At 39.6% G+C, this 23,544-nt stretch overlaps 1 protein-coding gene across 8 annotated transcripts in view; it reads right to left on the reverse strand.

The window, feature by feature from the left end:
- The window catches only part of ERBB4 (erb-b2 receptor tyrosine kinase 4), a 1,162,978-nt gene that overhangs the window by 31,005 nt on the left and 1,108,429 nt on the right, over positions 1-23,544 (reverse strand). For 4 of the 8 annotated variants that reach the window (XM_090044919.1, XM_090044916.1, XM_090044920.1 and 1 more), the window contains exons 21-25: positions 22,332-22,487; positions 19,064-19,139; positions 16,929-17,075; positions 13,631-13,728; positions 11,169-11,339 (exon numbers count right to left, since the gene is read on the reverse strand). In XM_090044919.1, the coding sequence (XP_089901045.1) occupies positions 11,169-11,339; positions 13,631-13,728; positions 16,929-17,075; positions 19,064-19,139; positions 22,332-22,487 (648 nt within the window). Of the gene's footprint in view, positions 1-11,168; positions 11,340-13,630; positions 13,729-16,928; positions 17,076-19,063; positions 19,140-22,322; positions 22,488-23,544 lie in introns of all 8 variants that reach the window. The other 4 variants (XM_090044918.1, XM_090044915.1, XM_090044914.1 and 1 more) reach the window with 1 other exon arrangement.

The raw sequence follows: 23,544 nt of genomic DNA on the forward strand, positions 1-23,544 counted from the left end.
TTAAACAAAATAATAATAGTAACTGGTGCAAGTAATGGGAATAACTGGGTTTCGCACATTTCTGGGAGCATCAGATGAACCTACCTAAATATAGCACGTGTTGCCATGAAATACCTAATTCCAAATCAACATTTTCCATGTAAAACTGAACCAGCAGAGAAGCCAACAATTAAAAGGAATAGACTAAAAGAGACTGTAGAAAGCAGGCACGTCAAACTTATCTGACTCAGTGGGCTAGATGAGAGGTGTGGGGCCAGTCTCTTGGCCAGGTCGAGCCCATGGACACCCTCTCCTTTTCCACAGCATACCTGATCCAGCAGCCACTCTTGTGAACCTTGGACCCATTCTACATGCAGCATGGATTCTCAACCTGCTGCAGCAGCATAGCATGGGTCCTACACCAGCTGGAATGGCCACTGGTCAAGTACACTGAGGGAGGGTGAAGGGAACTGGCCCGTGTGCCTGATCTGGCCCATAGACCAGTCCCATGCTACAGGTACATGCCATGCCCCATGAAGATCTAATCAAACCCAGTGGGCAGCATCAGGGGCCAGATGGCGAAGCTCCACATGGCTGGGTGTGGCTCATGGGTCATATATTTGACTCTTTGAGGCATCTCAGCTTAAGTTCCAGCCACAGTGCCAAGGGAACGTGGATTCAGTACACTGTCACAGCCCATTGCCACACTTGTTTTTTGAATATGATCAAAGTATTCTGTCTTATTACATTAAATATCCCTCCTGTTGAAATGATTGCTATTACTCTGAATTCAGTGGTAGAATTAAGAAAGGCATCCAAACAGGATTAGAAATGTATTATACCCAGTTTTCTTTAGCTATGACATAGAAATAGGTGTATAAGAGTATTTTTATTATTAACACTTCATAATAATGCTGCATGGGTGTCAGTCTGGTATGAAAGTAGGTAGAAGGGTAGACCGCATAGCTCTGCCCTCCTATCTATCCCTTTCAACACCTCTTACTTTCCTCATGGCTGGCCTCCAGTCTTTCCTTCTCTAGTATGAGATTCCAGGCATTTTCCAGTCAGTGACAGCCTTGTAACACTTGGTATTGCATACCATTTCCTAGCTCAGTGCTTCTCAACCTTTTCAGACTCAAGAAACCTCTCAGATGCAAGACACCCCTCAGAAAATGTTAGCTTTTTAGTTTTGACACATTTTAATACAGAAATATGATACAGCAATGTTTCTGTTGCAAAGAACTCAGAAAGCCCACAAGTCAGAATGTCTTTAATGCTATGAATTCCTGGTTGAAATCTCTGATTTTATCTTGTGAATCATGTTTGCACACCTAACAGTGCTAACATTATGTGGCATCCCATGGATCTCAAAATGCCCCAGGGCACTATGGCACCCTTGTTGAGAATCATTATCCTGGCTACTGTAAGACTAGCCTGTGTGATAGTAGGGTCAAGGTGCTGACCTTACTTTCATGCAGTAGTACCTAGCTAAGCTGCTGAGTCAGAGTCAGCCTTTTTGTATGCTACTGTAAAACTACAGCTTGGAACTGTTTAAAAGATGGGGAAGAGGGAGTAAAGACACAACATGGCTGTGATTTGTGATTGCGACATCTCCACCAGGAGAAAAAGCACAAAAGAAAGTTGATGAGCGACACTCTTAGCAACTCCCCCCTCCACTCCCTCCCAGACCAGATACTACATAACCATCTTTCCCATCCTGTTTTATACAGTAATCAAAGGATATTCTGAGCCTCTCAAAATGCTATCAACCCTCATTGAGAATGAAATAGAGCACATCTCTTCAGAAGCCTTTACAGAAGTAATCATTATGGCATGCTGGCCTGAACAGGGAGCTCTTACAGACAAAGATGGTTTTAAAAATAAAAAATAAAAAGCCTTCCTAAAATCTGAATAGAAACTTGATGATAATCTCCCAATGTTATTATGCAGGGGGAAAAGAAACCCATAATTGTGCACTCTGGTCTCTTAAAGTAAAGAATAGGCTTCTTGATGAGATGCTGGGATGATTTAGAGCAGGGCTGGGAGTCTGGTGGCAATAATACTTTAAAAGAAATAACCATCCATCTGATTTGGATAAAATAATCATTAACATTCTAAATCTAAACTTCCTCTATGTTTCCTCCCACCTCTCCCCACCATTTCACTTCTTTTTATAGCTCCTTTTTTTTGATCAGCAGCTTTAACAAATAAGGCAGCATCTTTACATACGCTACTGAAAGGCATTTAGACTATGTAGTATTTGCCCACATTTAAAAGATAGTCTAAGGGTGTAATTGCTGGCCAGACTACATTTCCCAGGATACTCTATGGTTTCCTCTCTTGCTGAACTGTTATATTCATCATAGGAGTCCAATGGTCTGAATGCATCATGTAAACTGTAGTCTGGTTCACAAGTGGAGAACAGAAGCATAAAGAACTCAGACTGCAGCTCCTGCCAGTCATCTTGGTGGCATTTTCCAAATCTGTATTGTTTGGCTTTCAGTTGCAATGCAATATCTCTGCTTTCAAAAGTTCACTTTTCTAGATAAAAGGTCAAACATTTCCACAGAAAGACCCTTTTTTTGCCAAAAATATTCATTTAATCACTTATTGCTTTTAACAGGGAATTTTAACCCTCTCTAATAATAATTTCCTAACGTGTAGTCTATAGTCCCATCTTCCAATTTTGCAAAGTTGTTTTTCTTGCTTTTTTCAAGAATGCCTTATTAGTGCAGTTCAGATGTATTTGGTATTTTACTGCTTTTATATCCATTGGCCTTTTTAGGGTAACAGAAGATTAAGTGGATCAGCTGCAAACTCTTTTTATTAGGAGCCCCAACCACTCACCATGGATAAGGCGAATGCAGCTTGATTTTAGGCTAGTTGTCACTGAAGCTCAGTAAATGTATGTATCATACAGTAATATCCATTGACAAGTCTCCTGCTTATTTCCTTTGGAGGGAGACTATCAATTAACTATTAATTCGTAATAAAGAGGTGTCAACCTGTTTTAGGACTGGAGCACAACCAGATGATCCCAAGTGATAGTAAACAAACGTCCAAATCAAGGCCCCTGAATAAAGATTCCCCCGATCCTAAATGTTAAGAAAATGTAACTCTAGATATAACCTATGCATTTTAGGACTAAGTATACAAAAAATAAAAAAATGAGAGTGGCAAGATTCCTGCTGTAGAGCAAATCTTGAATGATGCCCTTAACTAGACGTTCAACAGATATAAGGCAAGTTAAGGTCTGGTTGCTGACACTCTTCTTCACCATAAGGACTGCCTTACTGTAAAAGCAAAACTGCTGATTTGATCTGGGCAGCTATATAATAAAGCACTATGTGTTACATGGCTAAATAATCTGGTGTTTTAAAAGGGATATAGGTTGTAGCTGTATTGGTTCAAGGCAAAAGAAATCAGAACTCATGGTAAAGGTGATATATTTTATTAGGTCAACTAGATATTTGCAAAAAAAGTCTGTATTTTCAAGCTTTCTGGCACACACCCTTCTCCTAAAAAAAATTACAATCTTTGCATTCTCCTATACCTGAAGAAGGGTGAGTGTGCCTGGAAGCTTGCAAATAAAGACTTTTTTTTTTGGCAAATATCCTGGTGTTAAAAGAGTATTCTGTAATAGCAAGGTATCAGAGAATATATGCTTTTTTGATCCTTGGCTATGAATTCTCCTTTCCTCATTTCTATCAGAAATGTAATATGTTTTAGAGATGTATTATCAAAAATATCTTTTATTAAACATGGTCCTTCCTTGTGTAAATCAGTAAAACAGAAATAATTTCTAATCTCATATATACTACATCATAAATTATGCTTTTTAGTGATTGTAACTCTTTCATCTTTAACAATGTAAATGGGCATGTCATATCCAATCTCGGTTTATAGTTAGGCTCATTTCCCTTCAAACAACAGTTTGGTGGTATTTGGATTTCAATACAAGAGCTATACTCAGCCATTTCATGGGACATGTCTCATAAATATTTCTGCTACATACTGCCTGGCTGGACCTGGTAACTAATCTATCCAAAATGTCTCATACAAAAGGCATCATGGAGAAAGAGCAGAAGGCCTTTATAGCACACCATGAATACACTTTAGAATACAAGTGAAGGTATCAAAAGTAAATTAAGAGGTGATTCTCCAAAATATTCTGGTGAGCAACTGCTTTTCAATTTTAATATTGGTAGAGTAAAATACTAGCACCACTAGTTATGAACAAAGTAGAAACAATTCCTAGAACATTATGATTGAATGAAAAGAGTTCATGATGTGTTATCAGCCCCGCAGAGCCAACACACATGTAGGAGGAAGGGCTGGATTTTACTCTGGCTCATATGTCATGAGCCAAAATATTTACTCTATTCTCCTATTCAGTGCAAAAAAACACAAGCCAAAAGTTTACTTAATAGCACTGTAATACAGGCATCCTAATGGTTATGAAAACCTCAGGATGAAGGCTGACAATCTGTTTCTTATCTTCTCCTTATTAAGACCTGACTCCTTGTCTATTCCCTCAGCAACAACCACATCCCTCTTCCTTTTGTGCTTATGATGGCCAACATGATGTGAGTTACTAGCTGAGGATCTCACCATGACTCATCTTCCCCTGGCAGAGGTTGCAACTGGCTGCACATAGAATCTGCTTACTCCTACAAGCATAGTTATAAAGTTGAATAGCCCATAGAGGGACTTTAGGCAGATTTTGATTCCCATTGTGTCCCAATACACATCTGTAGTACAAATGGTATTCTATCCCCATGGCTACAGAGAAAGAGCAAATATATTACAGATGCTTCTCAGTTATGAATGTTATTATGACCCAGATCCTATAAGCACCCTACACTTTTTTTGAGAATTTTTCTCATTTGTGCATGTGGGGTTTTTTTACAACACCCATACCAGCATTTGTGTGATTATCATATTTTAAAGGTAGTTTTAAAATTTGTGTGTACTTACATAGTCCTTACAATTACAGTGCGTCTAATTACATGGTTAATGTTACTGTCATGATGTGATTGTAAGGGATAATTAAATGTAAAACAATGTGAAAAATGCTTCTTAAACTTCAGAACTAAACCATAGCACCACAGTATATTTTTTGTTGCATAAATCCTGCTCTGCCACATGCTGGCAGTTATCTTAGATACATATCTTTCCAACTGCCATGTTGTTTAATACCAGTGAGCCTTTTGGATTAGACTTTAAAGAAAGAGGTAGAGTCATAGTCTGTCTAGAAATGATTGCCTTTGGGCAGAGTCCCTCTCTCCATGTTCTTATCACCTTGCCAAACTTTCAACAAATGGCTAGAAAACCACCACCACAGCAAAACAGGACCTACTGGGCCAGATCTTCAGGTGGTGTCATTTAATGTATCACTATGCTTACTCACAATACATGGTCTTAAAATAGGGACCATAATTTGTTTCTACTTGGTAGAATGGTCTACACAAAAGTTCCCACTTCCTTCCACATTTTCCGTCCCCAATACAGTTGTATTGCACACAAGGTGGTTGTGGCCTTCCCTGCTCCCAGATGGCTACATTTCAAAGGCCCTGTATACCTCTATGTGCATATTAGATGGAAAAAATGTACTTTTTTGGCCTAGTTGCAAGAATGGTTTGTATAATAAAGTGTATGGAATATAACTCTATAATTCCACACAGTGGATGAAATACAATAATAAAGACAGCTTTAGGAGCAGGTAATAAACAGAGCAAAAAGATTTCAGTGAGAATCAGCCAGGGCTTGAGAGGTAAAAGCAGTGTAATGTACAAACGCTAAGATAAGAAGAGCCTTCCTCTGTCCTGTTTAAACAGTATATTCACTATTTGAACCTAATTGTATGATTGGGAACACAAAACGTTATTTAAGCACTGCGGTAGATGTGGTTAGCCTTCCAAAAACATGGGATAATTCACAAACACTTCTGCTGGGATAGGAGAAGAACAGGAAACTCACCAGTTGTTAATCTCCTGGCTGATTTTGGTACTTTTGGCTTTCAGACTTTTCAAGAAAAAGTGGAAGTTTTCCATGGAAAACTCACAGTTCTCATTAAAAACTCAGTGTGTCCCCCCACCCCTCCCCCGACCCAAAAGATACACTAAATGCAGGATTAACTGCTAGCATTTTTTATAATGGGGGGTGGGGTGGGAAACCTAGGTTTCAACAATAGGCAGAGCAGCTCTGGTAACATGGACCAATAGTCCTGCTGCTAGGAAGCCAAAACATATATGTGGTGACTGAATAACAAGAGACCTTGGAACCAGTGTAAAAATGCTGTCTTGTGGCTTCAGCATTTTGGTACAATCAGTAATGTAATAGTGGTCCTAAATCAACAAGCACCATTTAGAGGGGCACCACAATGGTGCCCCGAAGGAGCCTGTGACACAGCAGTAGTGGCCCATGTACAGAGAGCCTGTGCTAGAATACTGGCTTGTATGTAGGGAGATAACACTCTCCAGTGCTTGGCATCCCCTTCCCCGCTTCCTAAGATGCCAAAGTTTGCACACATCTGAATGCAACACACTATTTATTCTGGCACAAGGGAAACTCCACTAATGAGATTTCCTCCTTTTCAGTAGGTTCTGTCCCTGGTACTAATTCATATGGAACTTCTTTTTTTAGTTACTTGCTTTGATTAGTGTCTAACCCATGTACCAGAACACAGGGACTTAGGATTGAGATCATACAGCAAAAACAGCAGAGCCTTCCTTAACAAAAGGATGCCTGCCATCTAAGTAAAAGAGGGTCATAATCTCTCTTTTCTTAACTGAAATTTTTCATCTCTTTTTACTAGAACTGTTCGGCTGTAAAATTTAAGCCAAAAGGATGATGCTTCAAGAAAGAGTATATTAGATTGCTATGGTATGCATGCATTTTTTAAAAATTATTATTATTTTTTAAATTGAAGACAATCAGAATAGCTGCAGGACCAGATGGTGTATGCCACGTCTTTCAAGGTCCTTTAGGAATGATTTGAAGATTTTGTAGCTTTTGCCTCTGTGTCTTGCCTTACCAACCAGTATGGAGATTTTTACATAAAATTTAATTTTCCAGTAACAATGAACATAAACTGCCTAAGCTGTATCAATTTATTCAGTATTTATGGTAATAGCAATGATCATAATGAGATAATTTAATATTAATATTCATTACACCAAACAAACATAAATCAAAGTTACCCAAAGGAAAAAGAAAAAGCCAGACTCAGACCATTGGACAGATTGAACTTGAAAGTAATCACTGTGCAGTTCTTGCAACTGACATTCATCCATACTTAAAGCACATTGAATAGAAAGAATACATATTAATGGAGCTATAGTGCATTTTGTTTTAAATCTACATGAAGGGTCAGTGGTGGAACAATCAATATATTGAGGATCTAGTCTCTATGGAATATTCTTTTATACAAGATATTAAATCTTCTGCATTATTGCAGAGCAGAAAGCACAACAGTTTATTTCAGAAGAAGGAAGAGGGGGGAACACCTTTTTTTCTGTGGCTACTGTGTACAATGAGTCCACTAAGCTGCTCTAGCATTGCACTAATATTGCCCTTTGCACACATGCCTGTGTGCCTTCTGGTTGGTAGCTTCTACAAATACATTTAAGACATCTGGCATTGCTAGGAAGAGACTGAATTTTATTTCCTGACCCAAGACATCGAATATGGCTCAGGGTTATAAAGGTTAATTAATACCCCCGCACATGACAGAAGCCAGTCTCCAGTGATTCCAACAGCTGCTATTCTAGATTAGTTGTACATTCTTCAGCCACATCCTCAGCTGTGAATGGAGCCCCTATGGAGTATAGTGTGCTGCAATCAGGAGATGTGAATACTGGATGCAGGCTCCCTACCTGCCACCTCAATGATTACCTGGCCTAGAAGGTTTGGCTCAGAGTATGTAAACCACTGGAAAGGCTGAATATCAGGAGTAGTAAAAAGCCTCCATTTCTATATGATATTGTAGGGAAATTCACACCAGTACAGAGCTATGAAGATAAGGAGAATGAGCTGCTGTCATTAAATTGGATGTTAAAACCGCCACTGACTTCAGCAGGAAGGATCACAGTCTCACACCAAGATGGGAAACTGAGAGTGATTGTAAGAGATAAGGAGGAGATGGAGCCTCTCCTTGTGGCATTCAGAATGACTAGGGCCCCATTCCTGCACCTACACTGAGCTCCAAGGACTTCAAAGGATCCACACCTATGTATGCAGCTGCATGACTGGGATTTTAGGGCTACATTAATGCTATAAAAAGCCACTTCAATTTTTAGATAAATTCACCTGGACTGTGTTTTGTGTTTACCTTCCATGCATAACCTGGCAAGTGTGCTGACTGCCCAAACAGCACATTTAAGCAACTATCTCAGAACATTCACAATGTTTTCTTTGCTGGAATTAATCCCCTGAGCTCAGACCAACTCCTCTGTCAGGCTGGCTCTGAAGATAGATGGGGAAGGCAGCTACTGAAAATGGAGGTGCCATTTTCACATCAGTACTTTTCAGTTTAAATTGGCTCTGATATTAGCAGTATTGCCCTTTTCAGTATGTTACGGGTGAAGTAAATATTGTGGTGCCCGTATAGTAAGGGCCCCATATATCTTCTCACATCAGGGTAAATGCTGTAACTCCAGTGCAGTCAGTGGAGTTCCTCTTGATTTACAGCAGTCCATATATGAGACCAGAACTAGACCTTAAAAAGTGCAGGTACCCACTGTCTTTTTCGTCTCATGGTTTCATTAGAAGTTGGCAAAAATGGAAACAGAACCTCTGGAGGAAAATGGGAGTAAAATGAACTCATTTCAGCTCAGCATGAGCATTAAAAATGAATTCTAAGTCTAGGCTGGCAGTGACTGTAAGAAGAGAAGTTGCAAGTGGAACTGAACCTCAATTACACACTTTTGTTGATGACTAAAATAAGTTCCATGTATCTAATTAAAAACAATGATAGAATATTTAAAATATGCTGACATTTTAGGAGGGGGTAGATTCTGGCCCTCCTTTGTTTTGATTAATAACCACCTTACTCCATGAGAAACAGAATGACTTTATGCAGAATAAGGTACTTTGGGTGGCAATATCTAGCTGTAACACTGTTCTGCTCTTTTACAGATTACTTTTCATAAGTACCATTTATTGCCATTCATGTGCAATGTGATCAGTCTATTCCCAGTCATAAATCTGGAACAGTCTGGACTATGGAGGAATCAAAAGAATATTTCTAAATCACAAAAAATAAATGTTTCCCTGTCAATCAAAATATAGAAGTAAACAATAATATTGATAGTCATGCCATATTCTTGCCAAATTTACAGTCCAGTTTTACTCACTGAATACACTTGGACAGTTTGGCTCAGCCTCAGCTATGGCTCCATAAATAAGTCTCCAAACAAAGATTCTGATTCAGGAAACCATGTAAGCTTGTGCTTAGCTTTAAGCACACGCAGAGATTCTGCTCGGTTTCATTAGGATTCCAGCATATACTAAAATGCTTCCTTGAGTTAAGTACTCTTTCTGATTTGTCCCTCCACTGTGATTCTTCCACTGTTAGCCTTTATAACCCTGATTAAATACTTCTAATTCCTTTGCATTTGAAGCCTTACTTCCTCACTTTGATGAAAACATGTTTTATTAAGTGTAAATCTCCTGTTAGACCAGCAAAGCCAGTGCACTAGTGGAAAAAGGAAGAAGGTATGGCCCCATGACTAGGCAGGTAGCCAGCAACTCAGGAGCCATGGGTGGGTTCAGTTCCTGGCTCTGCGGTAGACTTCCCTAGTGACCTTGTGTGAGTCACTAACCCTCCTGTATCCCATCTGTCAAATGGAGATACAGCATGTCCATACCTCCTTGGAAGGTTGTGAGAAAAAAATACATGAAAAATTGGGAGGTACTCAGACAACAGGGGCATAGGAACCACAGAGAGGAGAAGCAGCTAGATTCCAATCTGGCTCAGGGGCTAGGGATAGACATTACACAGAAAATTGGCTTAAGTGGGCACACACTGGTTTAAACATGTAACAGAACAGATGCTCAGTGCACATAAGCCAGTTTGAAAATGGCTGAAACTGGTTTGAGATAAACCTGGTTGAATGTAGTATTAGACTTAATTGATTTGGGTCAAACCAGTTTATGCAATACCTGTCCCAGACCCCTTCCTGGTTTAAGATAAACCAGACACCCCCAGCATCCCGGCATGCTCTCTGGGCTGGGCAGAGCACTCTGCTCCAAAGCAGAGCTGGCCCCTCCCCTCTGCTCCCATGCTGCAGCTTGGCACAGACTGCAGGTGTCCCTGCTCCCCACTTGTCTCCCCATCCCCTCTGCCTTACAGACACCTCTCAGCATTAGCTAGCAGACCACATGATGGCTATGATCTGTGCTATGGCAGACAGAACAAAGAGAGAATCAACAGGTAGCTGGTAATGTCCCTCTGTTGTTTTCTTAATGAGGTGATAAACACTGAGTTAGGGCTCATAAACGCTATTATCGGTTCCCTGCTGGGCTGGCCAGAAGCAGGGGAACACCTTCCTAGCCAGAGTGTCCTGCCAGGACCTGGCCATGGCCCCCCTCAGGTCAGTTCTGTGCAAGGGAAGGGAGGGCTGCTCTAGTGCCCCTCAGCTTCTAGCCTGAGCCACTGCTGAATGTGCCTGCATGTCTGGGATGTCTGTGCAGTTACAAAGTGATGTAGCCAAGCCAGGTTAGACTAACCTGCAAAGATTGAATCAATTCAGGCTCAGGCTTTCTGAATGTCTGTCCCTAGCCCTGATGCCCCAGCAGGATTGTCCACAACAAACCAGCTGCCCTCAGTTACACCTGTATAATCCCTTTCAAGATAAAGAGGTTGCATGGGTTTCCATGAAGGAAGACTCAGAGCAATAGGATCTTTATTTTTGGCCAGGAGGAGGCAAAATCCAGAAAGAATGCAGCTTAACTTTACAAGCCCCATTTGAGCTTTCAGTCAACTGTTCAAAACAGATCTTTTCTCACTTCTGAGCTGGCCTATTCTTTTGGAAATCATGAGATGCAATAAACAGGGACCCAGTGATACCATTTTTATGGTCACTCCCTAGACACTTTAGGCTTCAAGTTTGTGAAGTAACTCAGAATTATGTTTGACTAGACTACATAATATGTTCTCCATGCTTTTTAGCAGAGGTTGCCCTTACCCTGTTGGAGTCAATTCTTGCCCTGGAAGTGTAGATGGGAGGAGGGATGTTAAACGCTTGTGGAACAAGATATTCTTCAGCATCCATCATATCTTCCAGGTCCTCTTCATCCAGTAGATTTTGGAAGAATTTGCTGTCATTAGGGCTTGGAAGCTTCATACGATCATCACCCTGAATGCATCCCATGATTTGGAGGAAGGTAACAAAGGGGTTAATTAATTCTCTGGGCTGGGGCACTCACTGTTCATACACCCTTTCCATCACAACACAAAACCCACAAATATTACTTTTCATGTGCAATGTCACCATGGCTGCATAATTTATTCTGCTGGGAATCTGCTGACAGAAAGGGAATAACTATCTAAATCATGCCAAACAATTTTGGCACTCCTATTATTGAACTTTTTTCTTTCTTCTTTAAAACAAAACTCAATGTGTGACCCAGTTGACCAGCTTCTGACAAGGCTTGATGTATTTGGAAAAATATTTGAGATATTAAGGCTGACACAGAAACAAAGAATGACATGGAAACTGCTGGGTACTTTTGTTTGCTTTAGGTTTTTTTTTTGTTTTTTCTTTTCGATTTGTGCCTTTGAGAGCTCATGGGGCTAAATTTCCCTCTTGTCTATGTGGAAGGACATAAAGAATTTAATAGGGATGGAACCAAAAGAAACTGAACTGGGTTAGAATAAAACAAACAACAAAAATGCTACTGTATTGTAGTAGCACCCAGGGTTCCCAGTAAGGGATCACAGTCCTACTGTGCTAGGAGCTGTATAAACAAAGATCAAAATTCAGTTTATATTATTGAAACTACTAAAACTAACATAAATTAAAAGTGAATGACAACAATGCTGGAAACTTATGTCTTACGGTAGATCATAAAAGATAAAAAAATCTTTTGCAGAGAATCATATAGGTTGGTTCAAAAATTCCACTGAAAAATTATCATTCCTGATTACATTATTATAGGGCTTTTTATGAGGGCAGTGATATTACTGAGTAGAGGAACATTTAGCCTTTACTGTCCAGCCAGGCCACAATAGAAGCCGGATGGCTGACCTTAAATGGTAAAATATGGTACTCTTCAGATTATGTAACAAAACCCCTCAAGAATGATATTAAAATATCATGAAAAGAAGTGTAAGGAATATGGAAAACATTAGCCAATAAAATCAGTTCAAATTTTGGGGGGTTATAGACATTTTTTAAAGCAGAACTCTCCTTTCAAGTCAATGGGGAATACTGTTAGAAAAAGGCCACATTCTGGTGCCATTACTTATGCTGACTACTATCTAACTGCTCAAATAGTCCCCACAAGATTGCTCAAGGAGCATAAGACTATCAGAATCTGGGTCAGACTGATTTCATGATTTGGCCTTTGGTGTTTAACAATTATTTTATTGATGTTGCTATTTATATTCACATTTCCTTTTGTATTGTTCAGGCATTACAGTGATGGAGACATTATAAACTGACTTCATAGAAAGATGGATTCATTTCCTTTGGCTTGAATCTAAGTTATAGCCCCAGTGCTTAAAAACGTGTCAATACTTTTTTCCCAGGGAACCAAGCATTAGTGTATTGAATTCTTTGAATGAATGTCTTCAGTAAAAAAAAGAAAATCCTCCTTCCTTGTGCTTTTCAGTTTGATGGGGTAAAATCTGATAAAAAACACAATGTAAGAGAGAAGATGCCAGTCAAGGACTGGATACCAAGAGGCCTCTATCGGGCAGGTGGGGGCAGGGAGTAATCATCTCACTGACACTTGAGCTATTTTGCAAATTGGTAGCACCATAACATGAAAATTATGAGTGAAGCTCATTACACCCACATACGCAATTCAAGTTCCAGGCCTCATAGAGGATCTGGGAAGCAAAATTCCACATATATCTGGGCAGGGCATCAGAGTTTAGCAATCTATAGCAAATACAGAGACTTAGGGCTCTTTACCTTACAGCCTTGTGTGCAGACCTCTAAGGTCAGGGCAGATAATTTTCCTGTATCACATAAGAGGTGTGCATAGGCAGCTGCTATGAACACAGTTTCTCTGGGCACTGACCATTCTCAACCTGTGGTGAAGGCCTTGTACTTGACTTTCCTGCAGGCAAATTTCACTTTACTAGAGTTTCCTTCTGATTGTAATACTAAATACAGTTCTCTGCTTTAAGTATTTTCTACACTAATACCATGCTATAACTTCAACAGAAGTTGCTTGGCACTTGGTGCTTTGGAAAAATTAGACCATCTTGCTATGGGTCTAAATATGGATATAGGAGCTGAATTTCAGGTGCTCATTTTATCAAATCTTGGCATAAGCCTTTATTTTCAGCTATTTTATAGTATTACAATCACTTCAGTTCTCTGTTAGTGGTGATGCAAGACCTGCTGATGCACATTCATCAGTGTCATAGCTTTATAGGCAGAATTAAAATTATTTGCAGATGTTCAGAATTGCTGACCTGAATAACCAGGTATCTTTGAGGGTCTCGAGCCATTCTTGAAAATTCAGCAGCCAGCTCCTTGAACTTAGGCCGACTGTCAGCATCAATCATCCAGCCTAGGAACAAATGTAAAGAATAAAAATTGGTTCATTATGAACAAGAAAATCTTTTCAGTGCTGAATAACCTGAAAAACAATCCCAAGTCTGAGGTGTAAAGTTGTCTTTGATGTATTTAGTCAACAGAAAAAGCAAAGTTAAAGGGTTCAAGAAATTTGGGAAGACAATAATATACAATGCATCTAAAATAGAAAAAAGCCTGATCTTTTAGTTAACACACTAGAGATCGGGTTCAATTCCTGATCTCTAATTTATTTTCTTCTGTGACCTTAGGCAAGTACCTTCAGTTCTCAGTGCCCCTGTTGCCTGTCCCTAAATGGGACCAATAATACCACCTTTTCACCCTTCCTTTGTCTGTCTTGCCTAATTATTTCTGATTATGTCTTACTAAGGATCTGTACAACCCTAAGTATAATAAGGTCTTGATCTCAACTGGGACCCTCTATCCACACTCAACATGCTGCTACTGCGACACATAAAACAAACTTTTACAGCAGATCTACTGTTTCTAATATCTCTGACTATAAAAAGCTGTTAAACAAATCTGAAAGCCCTCCTAATTATGTTTGCTTCTTCACCTTTCAGGTAATTCTGTATTAGAGCTTACATCCTCAATACTGCTGCAAGCATAAGCCTTGCTAATGGCTACTGCTATTATTGAGATCACTTCACCTTAGCATACAAGGTCACTTCGTACAAGTTCTTCCCCTCATTCTTTCAGAAAAGTCCATTAGGAAAAACAGCATTCCTTTTCAACATCTGCTACAAAATAAACCAATGGGTGTATTCTGCGTAGCAACAGCAGTCAGTTTATCTTAGTGCTAGCCTTTCCTAATAAAAGATACTGTCAGCATTTTTCAAGGAACTCTTCTTTATTTAGCAGGAAGTCTAAATGAAGTGGACTGTATCTCTTCATAGTCCTATTATGATGAAGTGGTGACCAAGGAGTAAAAAAGCTAAGACTTTCTTAGCATGTAGGATATTTTGCAAGACTCATATATAGTGTCCGGAATACTCAAGCTATTTGCATCTTCTTTTAATGCTGTAGAATTGCTTCTTAACCATTAGAACCCGCCTTGTGTTTGAATATCCTGATGTTTGATCAAAATGAGAAGCTTTCCCAGTTGCTCAGCTGTTCTAATCAACTACTCCATTTATGGGCTCTTGTGTTAGATAAGTAGTGTCCAGCCCATGGCACATGGGCCACAAATGGCACAGGCAGCTTGTGTGTTTGGCATGTAAACCCTGGGAACTGAGTTAAAGGAGACACTGGTAATGGAAGTTAGGGGTGGTATGTGGGGAAGGGAAGGGGATAAGGACTGGAGCGGCATTTGAGGAATTTTAAGTTGAGGGTCGCTGTTGGTTGGAAGGCTTAGCCTTGTGGGAACCGTGGAAGTTGGTGCCGCCTAGTTCAGTATTGCTATGTCCCAGTAGCAGCAGTAGTAGGATTCAGTGGTACTGGGCAGCAGCAGTAGCTGATTATTAGAGTGGCACTTTTTTATCCTTTGGACTTAACTTATGGCACACTTGCCAAAATGACTGGCATCGTTATGTTAGAGGATGACATCATAAAGCAATGCTCTCCTCTTTTTTTCCCTCATATCTACTACGGATATTAATTGCTGTGAGCCTGATTCTGCTTACTCATAAGCAAAAAAACTTTTGCATATCAACATGACAGCTGTTAACAGAACTGTTCACAGGCATGAGTTTTATTCAACCTGAATAAGAAGTCTGGGGCAGATGTGATGTATCAAGGGGAATTAATCTACGGAAGAAAATGCATGTGATTTGTATAAAAGTAATATTTGAGCTACAGATGATCAAAGGTTAGAAGGGATAGATTGCCCTTGAATCAATGTTGTGCAAGATAAATGAACAGGTCAGTATATGTTGAACAAAAATCCCTCTACTTATTCCTATTTAAATTGTTCATGTGTATACATTTTATCCTAAAGGTAACAGATTGGTAGGCTGGACACTCAGATCCTATTAACTTACTTATCACGTACAGTACATGAGGCTGAAATGCATATTACCCCCCAGTGCTCTATCAGAGTGCTTTAAACCTAATATCATGTTTGGCCAATCTGCCTGCAGTCTCAAGGAGGGACTCTCTTAATACAAAGGGTTAAGATTTGTATGATGTATACACTTACTCACTGGGAATTAAATTTAAACTATTAAACTAGCCTAACAGAAATCACCAAACATCCCTGTACTGTACATGTGGCAAACTTCCATCAGTAATGACTAGTGATGGATTCAACCTGGCAGGTTTAGGGGTGAAAAGAGACTATATCTCAATAGTGAATTCTTGTGTGATATAGTATACCCATGTAATGTTACAAGACACATGTTGGAAATGCAAGTTTGACAAGAGAGATGTCCCAGGTCTCTTATTAAGCATATACATCTGCCTCCTTCAGTTTAATTTCTTTGTTCTCACTTTTTTGTGTTTGAATTAAAAGGAAAAGGCCCATGTCAGATGGATGAGGCGGCTGCATGTTAATCTCATTTAAATTAAGTCAGGAAGACCACAGAGACATTTCTAATTCTTTTTAAATTAGAAGCCTCAGCTTTGAGGATAACTTTACTAGTGTGAATGTGCTGGGGGAAAGGATGGCAGGGTATGTGAGAAGCCAGACGCATGCTATTTTCATCTTGTGCTAAAATACAAAGGGATGTGACTGGGAGCACTAACAAAAATAAATCCACAGCTAGACTTCTTATATCAATTCAGTTTCTCTTTAGTAATAATAATAAAAACAGTAAAAAAGTCAGGGTTTCTTTCCTTAATAATTGGAATAGTGTTCTATACCAGTTTTTCCCTTTGCACCCCTCTCTGCCTGACTACCTATGTATTTTAATTATATTTAATGCTATCTTTTTAACATGAAAATCAATTGTCATGGAAATGACAAGAGTTTACAATAACAATCATACAATTTTGACTTCATAGCAAGGATGTGAGATACCATCTGACAATAATAAGAAGCTGAGATAACTCAAGCCTTCGTGGCTAAATTCATATCCTTTGCAATTGCGAAGTGTGCATGCAGTGTTGGAATGTAATTTACAGTATATTAGGAAGCTCTTGTTCTGCATTATTACCCAGTACTGCTAGTGACTGCAGATGCAATGGAGTTGTGCTCTGCTAGCACTAACCCTAACAAGTTTAAAAGCAACAATTACTCACATTTCACCATCACCATGTAAACATCAATGGTGCAGATGGGAGGCTGAGGCAACCTTTCCCCTTTCTCCAGCAGGTCAGGAATTTCCCGTGTTGGGATTCCATCATAGGGCTTTCCACCAAAAGTCATAAGCTCCCAGATAGTGACTCCTGTGGTGGGGGGGAAAAACAATTTGAGACTATGACCATGTTCTTTTAAGTTGTAAAAAATGCCTTGGAGATTGTATGTTAGTGGCTCAATATTGGATTATAATATGATGTGGATACCTGATTCATTCCTAGAATTGGTGTACATGAAAAGTGAATATAGCTTGTTCAGATGTGTATTGGATTCACCATCTAAAGAGCACTGGAAATCTGGGAAGCAACTTCTCTTGTTTTTATCGGTTTAACAGAATGCATGACAGATAGGAGTAATAGAAGAACAGCCTAGAAGAAATACTTGGTGGGAAAGTTAAAGGAAGCTGTAACAAAAGAATATGCCCCGCTCTTTATCCTATCAAAAAACAAAATGAATGTCTGACATACAGTATTATTTTAAAGGAGGAAAACACTGATGTTCATTAAATTATAGCATCCATTTCCCACAAAGGTGCAGAACTGAATAAGATTATGTCATTGTCTTTGCCTTGTAAGTCAAACAGTCAGTTGTGTTATTCTTTCTTTAGATAATGTTATGGATTTGAGTTATGATAGTGCTATGCTTTAAAGCCAAGATACTCGTTTTGAACAACCACAGGATTTGTTGGCAGCTAAGCAGGAAAATAAATACTACATATCATAAATAACAGAATTTATCCCAAAAGACAATCATTAATCTTGAAAATGCTGCTGTTTCCCAAAAGTTTCCTTTGGTTTGCTTTTATTTTATCGCAAAGGTCACTTAAAACATGACTTAAACCTGACAGCCATATTTTTGTCACACTAATATAAGGAGAAATAGATAACAATCGACATCCATATCACACATACATTTTCTCCTTCATCCACTTCTTCATTGATGTGCAACACTTAAACTTTGTCATTTATTTTGGGTTTTTAAATTTTAAAACACATATATGCCAGGCTTTCTGTTTTTAAATTGGGCAGCATAAATAATGGATGACTATGTCTAGTTTGCTAATTGCAGCAAACATGCTTTGGGGAGGGGAAAAAAATCTTGTTTTACTTGTTTACAATTTAACTATAGTATATTTTTCCCAGCTGGACAGAAAGAAGTTATCTACCAAGCAACAGCAAACAGTGTATTTTGCTGCTACCCACAGGTAAGAATGAGTAATGAGATTTCAGATGATACTGTGCATCTTTTTTTTCCAAGTCATTTAGAAACAGAAATAACAGATGAGGCCCAGCATTTCTAAATGCCTGTTAGGGGTTTGATGTGGTGCAGTTCTACTTATAAAGCTGCAGATTAACTAGTTCAGCCATTACCGATATAATAAACAGGAAAAACGCCAGGGAAATATTGAACAACAGCTCATTCTGACATGATAGTTAACAGTTAAGCAAACTCCTCTGTTTACCAGAAGACATGATTTTTGGAGTATAGTCCTTGTTGCCTGGCCTTTCTGACTAATTTCAAATCTGTTTGTCAAATTAATCCAAACCTGTATTAGTCAGCTTCTCTTCTCTTTCTCGCCTCTCTCTCACTGTATTGGTTCTGTTATGACAAATTCCCTTTTATCTGATGGTAGTACACAAACTCCCATAAGCCAGATAATGTTTTTTGACATTCATGACTTTTAGAGTTAGATTTTCAAAGGACTGTAGAAAATTATGACCTGCAGCCATATTTCGACGAATCTGTGGCTAAACTAAAAGGAGCTTTTTTCTGTCACAATGATTGGCCAAACTGCTACCAAACCAGAGCTTGCGGCAGGCAATCCAGCAGGGACATTGTGATAATGCATTTTAGTAAGCAAAAAAATAACACAGGAGCCAGGTAAAAATGCTATTTTGATTTATATATTTTTTAAACAAGCAGGAATGAAAGGCAATAGTATTAATTCCTTTAGGAAAAAAAGGATGCTAAATAAGCATCTGTAACGTACATGCTCACACACATACACACACACAAACTTGGCTCAATGTATCACACAAGAGATTAATTCTTAAGCACAGTAACAGAGGAAATTTACCATAGCTCCAAACATCACTTTGATGGGTGAATTTCCTATAGTGTATACACTCCAGAGCCATCCACTTAATTGGCATCTAGGGAAAGAAGAGATAATTGAAAGTTAGAAAGAAAAAAAAACATTGATAGGTTCTAAACCAAGACCTCCCGCTCTCTCCTTTTTTGCTATCTGGTAATTAAAAAAAAATACACATACGTCAGGACATAAAAGCTCAGGTGGCTAATACAAAATTGAAGTAAAGAAATACTTCGCTATAGTTTTGCTCCCAATATCAAGGAGCCCCAGTAGAAACAGTATAGCAATGATTTCCAATTTGTGCAACTCCACTGAATTCAAGTTTTTATTTCAATGTGACTGCATCAGAAAGATAATTTGACCCAGTGAAGTTGTTCACCCACAGAGCAGAAAGCCAAGTAGACATTCCACCACCACTGATGGAAACAGTATAAGAATCCAAATAAAACAGAATAAAATAGAAAAAAAATATAGATTTTTACCCGCAGGATATGTATGGTAAGGCTAGAAATAAAAAGAACCATGTATCTTGTCAGATCCTTGTCAGCCCTGGGTTTAATATTTAAGAGCCAAACCATTTTGACCAATATAAAAAGAAATGAGACAGAAAGCCAAAACAGCATACCCAAGCATTTAGGAGACTGGAAAAATAAGCTTTTTCTTTTGGTTCTGACAAGTGTTTGTGAAAACTAAAGCGCAAGCATCTTGGCTGCCCTTCAGTGAAGACATTTAATATTGCACTACACTTAAAAGCCTGCACAGAAATCACAATACAACAAGTATGCTTATGCAGGGGGTCGGACTCGATGATCTATTGAGGTCCCTTCCGACCCTAGCATCTATGAATCTATGAATCTATGAATAAGTTAATGAGATAATATTATGATATATCTTAGCTTCTCTGTTTCACAGCTTTTGCATGTGTGAAGTGCCCAGTGCACGAGCTACCCCTACACACAACTTCCACTGACATCAAATAGACAGTGGCTGGAATAGTAATTGCCTTATAGAAGCAGTCTTGGGGTATGCACTCTACCCCATCAAGGGTCACCCTCTTTTGGAATTATTGAACATGTGGCAAAACAAAGAACCAGATAAACCCATAGCTACAAGTGATCTGGTAAAAAAAATGAATGGATGGTAGGTGTATAAAGCAGCAATTGGGCCCTCATTCAAATTCTTAGGAAAATATCCTGTGTGTAGTTGACTAGAATATAGTTATCTGTGTGGCAGGGATATAATTCACTCTTAAATTGTATAGGTTGATCTAATGCTTCTACTGAAGGGATATCCCCCTCTAATAAATCCTGGAGAACCTATTCCATTTCTGCACAAGTCTATTGGCTTCATTTCTATGAAAGTCTGTTGGACTTTTCCAGACAGGAACAGTTTTTACAGCAGAGCTGTTTTATTTATCGGGTCCCAAAGCCCACTTAGCAAACTGACAATACAGATTTAAAATGCAAATGACTTCAGAGTTTGAAGCAACACTTCCCAGAAGCAGTGCAATGACATTTCTGATGCCTAATTCTACTTCAGGATCACCAGCAGTAATTTGGTCCAATAAATCCAAGATGCTACCCCAGATCCACACAGAGACGAGTCAAGCTATGAAGACCATCTCTTCCTTCACCATTCACTGGCCGATGAAGGAAGGGGTGGAAGAGAGGCAGAAGGGGGTGCTGTAGAGGAACTGGAGGAGTCAGGGAAGACAGCCAAAGCTCCACCCTCATTGCTGGAAAGTCCCTCCAGTGCTGGGGAGTGGAGATAGCAGCTGCTGACTCCTTTGAAGCTTCTTGCCTCACCAGCTGTCTCCCTGTTATCCCTCGCCTCACAATTCCTGTGTGGTCCATAGAACAGCTGGCCACAGCAACAGCACATTTAGGACAGAAGGCATCAAGCCAAGGAAATAACAAATAATGATAGCAGTTTCTTTCTTTTACTACTGTAAGTAAACAGAGAAAAAGAAGTGAAGCAGAGTGGGACGAGGCAAGAACGAATTTGGAAGAGGCTCAGTGTCACAAGGATAGGAAAGATTAGTGTGGGTTAACAGATATTCTGGTTGGAGTATTTCAAAGGTCCCCAAGTAGTGTCTGCGTGGAAATAATGTTTGGAACCACTTGAATATTGCTGCACATCTGTTTTGGTGCATTTAGAAAGTCCTGATGCTGTGATCCTTTTTAAGGAACGGTATAGAATAAAAATTACTGGGATGCTCTGAGAAATAATATGGGCAGATTAATAGAAAATATCCCAAATACGCATGTTAAAAATATCTGTTTTATTGACATGTGGCAGATGTACTCAGGGCCATGATATGTAGAATCCTTTTGGAAATATCTTGGACAAGTATTGGCAATATAACAAGGCACTAAGAAGTAGCATGCACAGAGTCTTTTATTCTGAGCCAACAATCAGATTTTTGGAAAGCATATGTAAAACCTTAATGGGCAAGCTACAAACAAACATCTTCTGCAGCTTTCCACTGTGCCTGCATGAATGAGATGTGTCTAGGAAAATGGACTCCTAGCATAGAGTGAAGAAGAGTGAGTGTCATTCCCTACATGGATTTTTAGACAGACATTTTCACTGCAGTCAAAATAAGCAGGAAAATGGAAGATACAAGGACAAAAACAGTCCTAATAATGAAAACTGTTCAATTCTTTCTTAGTGGAATTTGTGATGAATGAATCTCTCCACCTGTGGAGAGGATCAGTGAGCAGAAGCGAACAGCTTTTAGGACCAAGGCCTGTGTCTCAGCAGACACTGGATCTACAAGAACTGTATATTTTATCTTACATGGCTGTTAGACTCCCTAGAATGGCTAGTCCGTATAGTTGTGTCAGTGTAACTTCACTGATATTAATGCCTTTACAATGATGTGACAGAGTGAAGACTCTGTCAAGACTATCCTTTATACCACTGAAACTGGCTAATATATAAATAGGAGCTTCAACTTTGTCTCCTAAATTCATAGTTAGGTGTGTACCCAATTGCCCAGCCTGCTGAGCACACATTCAACAGCTCCTGCTGAGGTCAAGGGCATTTCTCATATGCTTGGAACTTTTGAAAATGAGGCTGATGCCACTGCATGAATTCAAGAGCTTCTTTAAGCTTCTACAACAAACTTTTTTTTTGGTAATGTGCATTTGTGCATCTTTTTCAAATCAAGAAATATGCAGAATAAGACTTGTGTGCCCCCAGAAAAAAAAAAGCAAGATAAGACATGATGGAGTGGACATACAAAATCTACCTTTCCACCATCAGCATTATATTCCTTTTCATCCCCTTCTAGGAGCCTGGCCAGGCCAAAATCAGTGATCTTCACATGGTTTGGCGATTTCACCAAGACGTTCCGGGCTGCCAGATCTCGGTGTACCAGTCTCCTCTCTTCCAGGTACATCATTCCCTGAGGAACAGTAACATTAATTAAAAAACCCTTAGAAATATTTTTAGAATCCACCTCCTCCCCCAAATCCCCTTCATTTATAAAACCTGTTTCCTTAACCTCTTACAAAATATTTTCTGTTATTATCTATAGTAAAATAGTGATAAGAGGTTACTGCCACCTTGTGTTGTTCAGGGATGCAAAAACAGCTAGGGAGAGACTGCCATGGCACCAAAGAGCTGACGGTCTAGACCAGGGGTGCTTAACATCTGGTCCCTGGGCCAAATGCAGCCCACGGAGCCATTACATATGGCCCAAGGAGCTCCCATGGAGTAGGAAATTTCAGGGTAAGGGAGTGGTGGCCATTAATACAATCACCCTCCTCCAGCCAAATTCCCAAACCCCAAGCTCCCCAATGCTGGTCACAGCTGGGCCACACCCCCTCCCCCGCATTTGGATAGAGGCTGTGTCATGCCCTGTTCCATGGCAGGGCTGGGATGGGGCCAGGTCATGTCCTCTTTTCCCCCTGTGGGGCAAAGCCACACTCTCCTTTTCTGAGCCACATGGCCAAGTTGCAACTGGACTGCCCCACACCCCCATTTGCATGGCCAGATAGCACCCACTTCTCTGTCCTCAGTGCCATACTGGGACTACTGGCAGGATCTGGCCTGTAGACGGAGCATTGCCCATCTGGCCTACCAGAGAAAATAGCTGTGCATCCATGATCTAGACAAGATGCACAAAGAAAGTATTATTATCCCCTATTTACAGATTAGGAATAAAGCACAGTGGCCACATCTACATGAGCGGCAGGTCATTTAGTACTGGCTTAGTATTTGCATAAGAAAGCACTAAATGACTGCACAGCAACCGGCATTACTGCACAGTACTGTCCTCAAACAGTTTTTTTTCTGATGCTATTGGACAGTAGCATTGTGTCACAGTTAGTACCTGGCAACGCTACTGCTCAGTAGGAATGAGCTATTGCTCAGCAGCTCATTGCTACTGTGCAGTAGAATCTTGTATAGATGCGCCCAGAGTGATTAAGGCCACTAAAGGTGTTGTCCCCTCGAGCACT

The sequence above is a fragment of the Crocodylus siamensis genome, chromosome 4 (assembly GCF_052110815.1).
Source record: "Crocodylus siamensis isolate JL-2025a chromosome 4, ASM5211081v1, whole genome shotgun sequence".
NCBI lineage: Eukaryota > Metazoa > Chordata > Crocodylia > Crocodylidae > Crocodylus > Crocodylus siamensis.